Source organism: Sinocyclocheilus grahami, unplaced genomic scaffold, assembly GCF_001515645.1.
Source record: "Sinocyclocheilus grahami isolate Dianchi unplaced genomic scaffold, SAMN03320097.WGS_v1.1 scaffold1014.1, whole genome shotgun sequence".
NCBI classification, from domain to species: Eukaryota; Metazoa; Chordata; class Actinopteri; order Cypriniformes; family Cyprinidae; genus Sinocyclocheilus; species Sinocyclocheilus grahami.
In genome coordinates, this window is record NW_015506193.1 from 12074 (window position 1) to 25110 (window position 13037).

At 39.5% G+C, this 13037-nt stretch overlaps 1 protein-coding gene across 2 annotated transcripts; it reads left to right on the forward strand.

The window, feature by feature from the left end:
• Nucleotides 1-367: 367 nt before the first annotated feature.
• On the forward strand, nt 368-9937 carry LOC107565651 (uncharacterized). 2 transcript variants are annotated; one of them, XM_016250912.1, is made up of 8 exons: nt 368-534; nt 684-789; nt 909-996; nt 1595-1824; nt 3533-3665; nt 3773-3905; nt 4199-4438; nt 9563-9937. In XM_016250912.1, exons 2-8 carry the CDS (start codon nt 715-717, stop codon nt 9618-9620), a joined length of 957 nt encoding a protein of 318 aa, XP_016106398.1. In that variant the 5' UTR covers nt 368-534; nt 684-714; the 3' UTR covers nt 9621-9937. The 2 variants fall into 2 exon arrangements, with proteins under 2 accessions (XP_016106398.1, XP_016106399.1); XM_016250913.1 differs by having other exon boundaries at nt 3545-3665.
• Nucleotides 9938-13037: the final 3100 nt, after the last annotated feature.

Here is a 13037-nt window from a genome sequence, read left to right on the forward strand (position 1 = left end):
GCTGTGACAAATGTAATACAAAATAAACAAACAAGCAAACATAAAAAAGTAGTTCTAAATACTCAATATCACAAATTATAGTTATATAATTAAAGCATTAAAGTGTAGTTTGTTGCAAAAGGACATTTTAGGACGCTGGATACTTTAGGGTGTTATGGTGGCAAACATTTCACTAAAACACAAACATCTTGCTAGATTGGAGCTTGTTTTAGTGGACTTTGCTCCCCGATCACTACTCACTACAATACACTGATATATGGACTTGGTAAAAATAGGATCAGGTACCAGAATTAGTCTGTGATGGGACACAAGAGGAGCACATAAGCCAGTCACTAATCATCTTAGACAGGATTAGGTCTCTAGACTCTCGAGGCATCTGCAACAGGCTTGGTAGCAACAGGTTGGTCAGCATGTGAACATGCCATTGGATAACCAAATTGAGAGAAACAAACCGAGAGATTAATTCTTATGCACTGAAGTTCAAGAGGGATCTTCATTCAGCTACTGAAGCATTCAACCAGGCATTGTATCAAGGTATTTACCTGCTTCAATGTTTTTGAACAAATACATACCAGAATAGATTCCTCTTTCTCTCAAAGCCACAGCGGTCCACTCTTGAGTTTTAATCCAATGGGAATCTAACAATGGCTTGGCTTGTATTGTATTTCATCTATATATTGCAGGCAATAGAGCACCATGTGAAATCTTCATAAAATGGCTACTTATGTACCGTGGTCAGCAGTTGTCTGGACTCTCAAGGGCCTGTTGTGCACATGGAGGTTTTTCTGGGTAATTATGTCCTCTTTAATTAATGCCAGTGTTAATGCATTCTATAAATATATTGTACTTTTAACTGTACTGCTACACAAATCACTGGTAAATCGAATCAAATGTTATTTGTACTGTAGGTCAGCCCATATTGTGCTCTAAAATCTGCATCATGGACACAGCACGCAGCTGACACTGACCTTAAACCCCCATCACAACTGACCACAGGTAAATCCTAATATCACAAAAAAAAAACAGTCATCAATCAGTTTTTATGCAAAGGAAGCAAAGTCTGCTAAATGTTTACCAATTATAATGTAAATGTAATGCTTGTACCTGTCCAATAGATGGCAGGCTAGTTTTGTGAAATGATAAGTATTCTGACGAAAGAAACCTTTTAAAATAAAGCAGAGCAAAACATTTTACATCTGAGTTTATTATGGATTTTAAAAAAATTAAAGGGAAGTTCATGCAAAAATTAACATCCCTCATGTTGTACAGAACATCTGTGACTTTCTTTCTTCAGAGGAAAACAAAAGACATTATGTTTTTGTCAATACAGTAAAAGTAAATGGAGTGCCAAAGAACATTGGACTCCATTGACTTTCACTGTACAGACAAAAAACATAGAGATATTCATATTCACATAAGTAAAAAGTCATAGAGGTTTCGTATGACATATAAGTTAATAAATAGCGACTGATTTTTTTTTATTTTTAGGTGAACTATCCTAAGTGTGTATTAAGTGTTTGACTCCATTATCCATATCAAAACAGAATCAGCATTTGCCAAAATATTAACACTAAAGACTTTTATAAATCTGTAGCTGTCCAGGATGCCAAGCATCTCTTAGGGACAAATGTAAATGCAGACTCAGAGAAAAAGGCCAAACCAGAAAACTGTGTTCAGCATGAACGCGCAAGTGGCCTGTTCAGGAGACTGCTAAAGGCTGAGGGAGAAATTCAAGAACTGAAGATAGAGATTGCAAACCAGAGAGCATCATGGGAGACGCGATTTGTGGAGCTGCAAAAGAGACAACATAATCTTAGAGACCAGGTATGTGGGTCTAATAATATTTCAGAAATTAATCTCATAAATCCATTATAATGCTGTGACACTATTGCTTCATCTGCATTGCTGCTTTTATCGCCTGGCGCTTCAGCTAAATGCAACATATAGGCCTAGGCATGCTTTTTTGATAATGCTATAACTGTTTCATAAGTTAATTAATGGGGATGGCTAAAGTAACTAGCAGTGCTCATGAGTTGCAGTACTTAAAAATGCTTGGTGACTATGTGGCATCACTTTATTTCTAAATGCATATTTATAGCATCTATCATGGCAGATAAGCTTGAAATGCAAACTTTCATATCATCAGTTTGTCACGCGCACAGTACATAAGCTAGAACTAAGAACATAAAGCTTGATGGCAGGAACAATTAAAGTCTCTTCAAAATGAAACTGACAAGCGACAGGACATTTTCGATTGATTTAATTTCTGCATTCCTCTGGAAAATTCAAATTCAACTAAAGAAAATTACACAAACAATACAGCCGTAATAGAGTCTTGCTTGAGTGTGGGATTATATACAACAGTTTAATGAACTACTACATAATACATAAGGAAAAGCAAAGTAATTTAACCCTCTGGTGTGTGAAACTATGTGCTCTTATATTTTGTGTTAATAAGAGTTTGATTGCGAAACATTCCACGCGATTCTGAATTTCACATGAGGGAAAAATTCCCCCAACAGATTTCACAATGGATTCAAGAAGCTCACGTGAATATAACCAAACCTTCATGGTGTGAAATTTTACAGGCAAAATCCTGTTTTATTATAGGAATTCTCATAATCGGGAATTTCATGTAAAGGTGAAAGATTTCCCCGCACAGACTTTGAACACTGCTTGGTTTGAAAATGATTTGTGTGAGCAGTGCAATATTGCTACACTATTAATAAAAGACCATGTAGATCAAAATAGTTCCAAACAAAGCCACACAACCACTGCAACACTGAGAAACACATCGTAGTGGTGTTTTATTCCTGAATGATTGAGTTTTGAACAAATCGGTTTGAGTGAATGATTCAGTGACTCCATCATAAAGACGTTCACTTGTTTCATTTCTGAATGAATCAACATTTTTGAACAAATAAGTTGAGCGAATGATTCAGTGACTGCACACTCTAAAAAATGCTGGGTTAAATATAAACCAGTGCTGGGTTAAAAAGGGACAAACCCAGCTATTGGGTTGTTTTGACCCAGCGGTTGGGTTGAACCCAACCACTGGTTATATTTAACCCAGCATTTTTTAGAGTGCATCATAGAGATGGCCACTTGTTTCATTTCTGAATAAATCAGCATTTTTGGACAAATTGGTTGAACGAATGATTGGTAACACTTTAGAATAGGGAACACATATTCACTATTAACTAAGAGTTTTGCCTGAACAAACTCCTTATTTGCTGATTATTAATAGTCAGTAAGGTAGTTGTTAAGTTTAGGTATGGGGTAGGATTAAGGGATCTAAAATACGGTCATGCAGAATAAGGCATTACTATGTGCTTTATAAGTACTAATAAACAGCCAATATGCTAGTTATATGCATCGTAATAAGCAACTAATTAATAGCTAAAATTTGATCCTTAAAATAAAGTGTTACTGAATGATTCATGACTAACTCATAAATACAGGGTGGAAACAGGCAATATTTGAGTAGAGCCTTTTTAACTCGTATTTTAATTGTGTTATGTGATCTTTTCAGTTGACCTCTGAGATTCTGGTAAGGACTGGAATGCTGTACAGAGACACTGATTTAGAAGAAACAAATGAAGTCTTTCTAGAGTCTGGCTTGGAGAATGGACTTTATTCTGAGGAGAAGGAACATGAATGTTCTAGTAAGTTCCTTTGGTGGACTGTCTGGATGTCAGAACTGCCCTTGTGTGGGGATAACTGAAATTAAATAAATTTGAACAAATGAGACATTTCTTCCAACTTTCTGCAGGTGGTCTCAGACACCAGCAAAAGGGACCTGATGTGGAATTGCTTCGAGATGGTGTTGACCAAAAAAGTTTGTGCGGCAGTCAAACCTCCTGCCCATCAGACTCCAGAGCCACTTCTGCCATGTCTAACATCAGGTAACTTTGATAGTACCTTTCAATGACAGGAGCAAGGCATGAATGAACATGTCCAGCTTAAAACACTGTCACAATAAAGTGTTCCAGAGAATTGTGTCATAAACAGAAATATTTGACTGTGGAATACAGTGACTGATCAATCAGAAGCACATATTCCAGAGATCTGTGTATTAATGAACACATCATTTATTAATCCCCTTTTGCATAGGAGTATAGTAAAGTGTTACATTCTGTGTTAAATTTTACTTGATGTTCAAACTATATACTATACTTTGCATGACCTCTTTCTTCAGTGTAATGTCTTGGAGGAGCAGAGGGGGACCTCATCGAGTGTTCGTACCCCACTCCCCCCTGGATCTGAAGATTGGGCACAGGGTCCGAATCATGTTACCCTCTGGCCGCATCAGCACCGGTACCTTACGCTACCTGGGCAACATGCAAAACTCTCCCGAATACCATCTTGGCGTAGAACTGGAGTTGGCTGATAATGGACAACATGATGGCACCAATGAAGGACAGTGCTACTTTGACTGGTATAATCATTTTTCTTGCCTTCAATAATTCAGATGATGGGAAAAAGTGTATACCTTCATGAAAAGACCAGATAAGAATGTCCACTGTGGTGGATTAGCATATCTATGTCCTGCACTATAACAACACTTGGTAAAACTACTTGGTAAAACACTGATCTTTTCCGCAGAGTAGATATTGGTACTTTAAATAGTTAAGCTATTTATAGATTATTATTTAAATATTTAATATTTCAGCAAGGATACTTAGAAATGTTACCACATTGATCCTTTCTGGTAATATATTTGCCTTTTAAGACAGTGGTTCTGGGCCAGTGACCCTCTATTCATTATCCAGATACCTTACCAACCCCATGAAATAAATTGTAGGCTATTGTCTTCCCAGAATATTAATGTTGGTTCTTCTTCTTTTTCTTCTTCTTCTTCACTAAAAAAGCATGTCATTGATTACCAAATAACAAATTTGATTTGACTGGACAGTTGGAATATCATTATTATTATTATTATTAATAATAAAAAAAAATTTAGGTAGCTTATCACAAGTAGCAGTCAATCAGCAAAGTTTTTTTTTTCCAATGGAAAACAAGAGCAAGGGAGGAAAAAACGCTAAATGATTAATCTTAAACGTCTATTTTGTTTAGTGATGTCAGTTTTGATATGTGTCTGGATCAGTGTTGGGGAAAGTTACTTTTAAAAGTAATGCATTACAGTATTGCATGAAGAATAGCTACTTGAAAAAAGTAATCTGATTACGTAACTCACTTTACTTGTAATGCGTTACCCCCAACACTGGTCTGGATGTTGTGTTTTACGCAGGGCCGTTTCTAGGTGAGCTAGGCGGTCGCCTAGGGTGCCACCCGCTGAAGGGGTGCCAACGAGCGCACGTACTGGTACTTTTAGCAGGGTTGTGATAAAGAGTGGCATGGCCACCCTGAAATATGACTGCCCCCACTGGATTCCCCAACATTATTGGGCTAGAGTACTGTAAATCTGACGATGCCTGTATGCCACTAGATCAGAGTGCTGTCAATTGCTGCCTGATTGTTGCATGCAAAGTTTGCATTTGGAGCGCTCAACAACGCCATTAGATCAGTGGGCTCTGTCAGTGCTTTGGCAAGGTAACACTTTTTTTTTGCCATGCAATAAAGCTAAGTTCAAAGGTCAATTTAAAATATTGGTACAGTAAATAAAGTGCACAAAATCAGTATTTTGTTTAGGCAGTATTTGTGGCACTTTTGTGGCATATTTGTCCAAATATTTGTGGCAGATTTGTCCAAAAGGTGTGCGTTTTTTTGCGCCAATGCATTGTTAAAGGATCAGCGTGTCATGTAATATTCCCATATAAACTTTATAACATCCGATTAAAAAATATTTGTATAGTAAAATTCGGTAATTCACAAGATCAAACAATACATCCTTTATTAGACTGCTTTGTCGAGTTAAATGCATCCTTACGGAGGTGTCGAAATGCTGAATCAATTCATTCACTTCCAACAGCGCTTAATGGGAGTAGCGTCATAGAGGGCAGAGCGTCACGTTATTTAAAGGGGAAGTTAACACGTTAACAAGTAGCAAATGATTAAGTAGCTGCATTGTTTACTTTTATGCCACTGATAAAGCTTTTATATGTAGTTTGGGGTAACAAAGGGGTTTTATAGGTTTGACTGAAATAATAATGCAATAACTGACACTTTAAATCAATGTTTCAAGAAACAACAACAAAAAACAGATAAAGACCAAAAAGTAGCCATTGATAATATCTAAACAATATGTAGTAGTATATAGTATATAGTATCTAAATCAAAATGTAATAAAATTAATTTATGTGTGATTTATTTGTAAATTATATGCAATGTCTTAGCCACTAGGGATTGTTACATAGAGCTATACAGGCATCTAGTGGCAACACAATGATATTACAGATACTAAATTGTGCAAAATGTTTATCTTAACAGTCAATTTACAAATAATGCATTCAGATTTGTGGAACTCAATGCACTGAATCGCCACAAATTAGTGTCGTTACTATGACAACCGATTTGAATGTGACAAGCAACTGGTGTCTGAAAAGAATTATATATATATAATTTGGGGGTGGGGGGGGGCAATAGGGATTTCGACTAGGGTGTCGAATTGGCTAGAAACGGCCCTGGTTTTACACTACAGAAACAAATGCTAAAGTTAAGAGTTAACTGACAGCTTTCACACCCTGTCTACACCAGATGAGAAGGGTGCGACACATTGCACCAAAAGCAAACAGAACCCATTATTATCATTGAAAACGGCTGTATCCGAAAGCTTATGTTGTCAGCTTAAAGCTGACTTGCTGCCTTGCTGATCTATCAGGCAATGACTTTGTAAGTACCAGGTACTGTACCCAGTGAAAAATCCCCCAAAAGTGAACCGTACCATGCCGTACCATGCAGTGGAAATGCGCCAATAGACTTCTGAGGCAGCATAACAGTTTAGTGGTCTACAAAAAAAATAGAGAGAGCTTTAGTGATAACTAAGCAAATATTTAATTACTACAATGCTAATTTTCTTGCTAGAAATTAGGGATGAGCTGATACCACTTTTTCCAGTACTCGCCCGATACCGATACTTTTATTTTTTGTACTTGCCGATACTGAGTACCGATACACATATTTTTATTGCATTTGTAATTTTTTTAAATATTGGGTACAGAAACCAAAAGAGTATGTATAATGTTAGTTGGTTAACTTCATTTATCAAATAGATACAGTCAAACCAAAATGTATTCAGACACCGTCAACATTTCTCACATTATCACAGTTTATTCGCTATAGTTTAGAGAATGGTAATACAATTTGACAAGAATTCAGAGTTAAACTGTGTCAGAACAAATTCAGCTTGATAATGTTAGATACATTTGATAGAAAGGTATGTAATAGATTACAATCAACCAAAAATTAGTCAGCTGTTAGTATGACAGTATTTACACAACTATGAATACTTTGTCGGGCAACCCTTAGCCTCAGTGACAGCCTGTAGTCTCCTGGGCATGCTGTCACCCAGCTTCATGCAAACCTCAACTTCAGTTTTTTCCTCCAGACTCGGCCTGAATAATTTTTGGTTCCAAATTTATATCAATTTTACTGGTAGTCCACTGTATGAAGAATTTTTGGGTATGATTTGTCACAGTTTACTTTATTTTGCTTTCCTCACTTACATAAATGAACTATAGTGTCCTACACTCACTAGTAAAAAAATATCCAAAATTATATCTGGTCTCTGAATACTTTTTGGTTTGACTATATCCTTCGGTTATTTTCACACTTAATTATGCCCAATAAAATGTATTTAACAAGTTTTTATTAATTTCACTGTTCATTGATTTGCTCTATGTACATCAACTTTAATTTAATAGCATTAGAGCTGCTCCATTGCTGCGGCTTAGTACTGCAATCACGCGCTTTGCTGTAATAATGCAGGGAACCACTCATTATACATCTCCTAACTGTGATATTTTCAGAATTAGAAGTGGCGTTTTTTCATCTGAAACGTGCTGCGATTTATATTCCAAAGCCACTCATATAATGCATAAACACTCAAGCAAGCAAAACACGCGCAATGCGTGCAGATATTTGTACTGATGCAGAATAGTACAGCCTAGCGCATTTCACACAAGCTGCTAGATTCACTTTTGCCAGTAAGTCGTGTATGCCTAAGGTTGAAAATAGATTATGTTTATAGTGAATGCCCCTATAAATGGTCTTATTTTTACAATTTAGTTTTAATCCAAATGATGCGTATGCTAAGTGAGTGAACATCAACGATCACACAACAGAAGTGCGCATGCTCTCTCTCTCTCTCTCTCCCTACCATTAAGTAACTTGTGCATTGTTTTACTTGTTTTTACATATCCGACCGAACTACAAACTTTCCAGTGATGTCTGTGAGAAAGGTAAATTCACTCGACAAGCTTGTGCATCTGCACCGCCGCGTGCTCAATCCACTCAGCGTGCTTTGTTTATCAGCTCGCGCACATCAGCTATACAGGCGTTAATACCGAATGTTTAATGTTATATTCATTGCATACATATACTTCGTAGTAGACATCCTTAACTCCATTCTGCTGTCTGTTGTTCTGTTGTCGGTGTTTCTTCGTCTGCTTATCACATGCTGTGTGGTATCGGCATTTGGTATCGGGGCATTTTAACGAGTACGAGTACGAGTACAGGAGCTCAGTATCGGGCCCGATACTGATACCAGTATCGGTGCATCCCTACTAGAAATGATATCAAAAGTGGAAAAAATTACCACCAACCACTTTCATGCACCATTTTTATTTTTTATCTCAACTGTCATGTAATGGAACACACAGGACTATGGGATGTCATATGCAGCGAAGGATACTGTGCTGCCTTCAAAAATCATTCAGATTAGATGTGACACGATCATTAGATTCATATGTGCCTTGTTGCCTTGCCACCTTAGAATGCTGCAGAGGCAGTATTTTTCAGTTTTCGGATGCAGCCGCTGCCTACACTAGTAGTCGACAGTAAACGCATGACCCATTCAATACTTCCAGCAACCGGTGTTAGAATGTTGGGGGAAGTCGTGGCCTAATGGTTAGAGAGTCAGACTCATAACCCAAAGGTTGTGGGTTCGAGTCTCGTACCGGCAGGAATTGTAGGTGGGGGGAATGAATGTACAGCACTCTCTCCCACCTTCAATACCACGACTGAGGTGCCCTTGAGCAAGGCACCGAACCCCCAATTGCTCCCCGGGCACCGCAGCATAAATGGCTGTCCACTGCTCCAGGGGTGTGTTCACGGTTTGTGTGTGTTCACTGCTGTGTGTGTGCACTTTGGATGGGTAAATGCAGAGCACTAATTCCGAGTATGGGTCACCATACTTGGCCACATGTCACGTCACATGTTCTTTTGTAAGTAGTTACAAGTTTCAGCTCATCTTGTCATGACTCTTTGTTGTAAAACAACAACAGCAACAAAAACAAACAAACCCAGGAACACCTCAAAACCCATTTTCTAAAATACTGATTCCAGTGCCCCAGTTTTGAGTAATGTTGTTTAAAAAATACATTGTCTTCAGTGCTCTTCTTTGCTTCTGATATTTCTTTTTTAATTTCCTCTTTCTCTTCAGTGACCCTGGACATGGTGTGTTTGTAGCATTCAGTAAATTGTTAATGGCTTGGGAGTAGATGCTCTTATTGGAACACTTAAGTGAAGACTCTTCAGGCCACTCAAGGGTACTCTGGCAACAATTCACTGTATGGATCCACAATAGAGCACTGCAATGGTGACATATTTTTGGAGGCCAACCCAGAAGTTAACATCACCCTGGTTCCATCGACAAAAACACAATATAATTTTTTTCATTGGCTCTTGGATTATTGCAGAAAGTAAGAAGTAAAAAGGTAGGCTACACCAGTAGCCTGAAATAGAAATAGTCTAAATGTGAAATTAAAACGGCCAGTAGGTGGCAGCAAGTGACTGTTAATGAGTGAGTCATTGAGATTCAACCGATTCATTCAAAAACAAAGCATTTGACTGTGTTAATCAGGGAATAACTGAATCATTTATTCAACTGATTCGTTCAAAAAGCTGATTCATTCAATAAGTAAACACCGTCCATTGCTCAGAGACACAAAACAGTGCTGTGATCTTTGTTTGGAACTATTATCATTGGCAAAATTGAGCAAAAACAAGCAATATTATGTCTAAAATGTAAGTCATTTATTGCTTTACTGAGCTTCTATAAAATGATTATTAAATATATTCATGCTGATATCGGCAGAAAAACTGTACTCTTTGTGTGATATAGATTAAGTTAACTATATTAAATTATATAAATATAAAAAGGATACAGAAGGATTTTTGCCGTCTACATTTTAGAATGCCTTGAATTTTGAGAATAGACTAATAAATCACGTGCGTGCACTCTGTGTGTGATTTGGTGAAATAGCCTACTTTATAATGTCAGATCACACATCATTACAACAACACTTACCATATTATCACAGAAGATATACTGTATATCGCACACCCCAGACTCGACTTGAGTGGAAAATGAATCATCCGCGGTTGTGCGTGTACTTATTTGAACATGAGCAAAGGTGTTTTTTAGAAGTCTAACTTGCAAGCGCCAGACCACTGATTCGTCAAACCTGCTTTCCTGCAGGCCGTGTTCTTTTGACTTCTCGAATATGCCTTGGGGAAATGTATCAGAGTAAAAGTATGCATTTTAATTAGGAAATGTAGTGGAGTCAAAGTAAAAGTTAACTGAAAAATAACAACTCAAGTAAAGTACAGACACTCCCCAAAAATACTTAAGCACTGTAACGAAGTTTTATTACTTCGTTACATTACACCACTGTCGATTCACATGCAGCTTGTAGCACGTCAAGTGACACAACGCTTGTTCCCTTATCTCAGGGGACCGAGGTTACGTCAGTAACCAGAGAGCTCGCTTTTGAACGTTCTCTCACATTGTGTATGGGGAACGCATCCAATCACGCCATGCTACGAGCAGATACAGAACAACCTGCTCTGCATGCCCAGTCTCGGAGCACTTAAGTTAAGGACTCCTAAGATCATGAGCAAAGCTGAGTCCCAAGCACTGCTGAGGACTGCAGATATAACTATTTCCACTCTCGGGGGAACAGTCAATCCATGCCTGCAGGGCAGGGACGTCTAAAATAGAATCTTAGTAAAAGGACGGCGACAACCAGCTGGCGGCCGCACGATCACAGCCGAGCTGGAACTACAGATATTACCATTTCCACCCTTAGGGAGAAATAGGCAGATTAAATAGACAAAATTCATGCCTGCTGGGCAGGGACGTCTAAATTATATAATCTGGCAAATGTGGACGGCGACGACCAGCCGGCGGCTGCACAAATCTCACTTATAGAAATTCCGCTGGACCACGCCCAGGAGGAGGCCATTCCTCTGGTGGCTTGGGCCCTCATCCCTATAGGACATTGCAAGCCTTCTGAGGCATAAGCCAAGGCTATAGCATCTACTATCCAGTGGGAAAGCCTCTGCTTCGTAACCGGCACCCTTTACAGTGGCCTCCGAAGCAGAAAAATAGCTGCTCTGATTGTCTGAAAAGACCAGAGCGTTCAATGTACACTCTAAGAGCCCTAACCGGGCAAAGTGGATTGGGATCCTGCTCACCGTCCACAGCGGGGAGCGCTATAAGGGTAACCTGGGCTCTAAATGGAGTTGAGAGCACCTTAGGCACATAACCTTGTCATGGCGTGAAGACGACCTTACAGTCGTTAGGCCCAAATCCCAAATTCCCCTTAGGGCCCTCAGGACTATGGACAAGGAAAACCTCAGATGATGCCAACCCTGAAACAACATAAACTACCAAATTTTGCTACAAATTTGATTGCACCATATAATCATTGCTGTTAATAGTGTTCATCGTCTGTTTGATTATGTCATTAACTGAATTTTACCATACATTTCTGCCATATGTACATCAATTTGACATAGTCACCACTGACAAGCTACTTCTAAATATATTGTAGAAACTTAATTTTCTGTAAAGCTACTTTGCAACGATTTGTATTGTGAAAAGCGCTATACAAATAAGCTTGAATTAAATTGAGCAAGTCCCAGGTCGGCACGGTCTGAGGACGAGGAGGATTCAATCTCCGGGCGCCCTTCAAGAACCTAACAACCAAGTCGTTTCTGCCCGACTGACTGGCCAGCTTCGAGGGAATGATTCGCTGCGATAGCTGCCACATACATTTTGAGCATGGAAGGGGCATGCCCATTATCCAACAACTCTTGCAAAAAAGTCAGCACGTGGCACACTTCCCAAAAAACCGGGTCCAGGCTTCGTGCTGCACACCAGTCAAAGAAGACTGACCATTTGAGGGCGTAAAGACGTCTCTTAGATGGTGCTCTAGCCTCTAAAATGGTGTTGCTCACTCTCGTTGGAAGCTGCATAGGCTCCCATCGAGGCTCCAGACATGAAGGCTCCACAGCTCTGGCCGGGGGTGCCAAATCATGCCCTTCGCCTGCGAGAGAAGGTCTCTCCATAATGGTGACAGCTGCACTAACTCAGGGAACCAAGATTGGCTCTTCCAAAGTAAGGCCACCAGGGGGACTGAGCAACCGACTTCCCTGACCCGTCTGATGACCTGAGGAAGCAGGGCAATCAGGGGAAGGCGTACAGGTGAGAGCTGGGCCAATTGTGGGCCAGAACATCTCACTGTATGGAATAGATTGGGCAGTGAGAATTGTCTTCTGAGGTGAAGCAGTCGACCTCTGCCATCCTGAAGACAGACCAGATTTTCTGAACCATCAAAGGATGTAGTGTCCATTCTCCCGGAGCTACATTGCCTCTGGACAGCATGTCTGCGCCAAGGTTCAGACTGCCCGGCACATGACCCGCTCTGATTGAGAGGAGTCTGCTATGTGCCCAAAGTAGGAGGCATCGAGCCATCCTGTAAAGGGAACGTGACCTGAGACCACCTTGGTGGTTGATATAGGCTACCACCGTCATGTTGTCAGATCTGACCAGGATGTGGTGCCCTCTTAAAGCTGGCAGGAAGGTTTTCAGGGCCAGAAAAACCGCCATCATTTTGAGGCAGTTGATATGA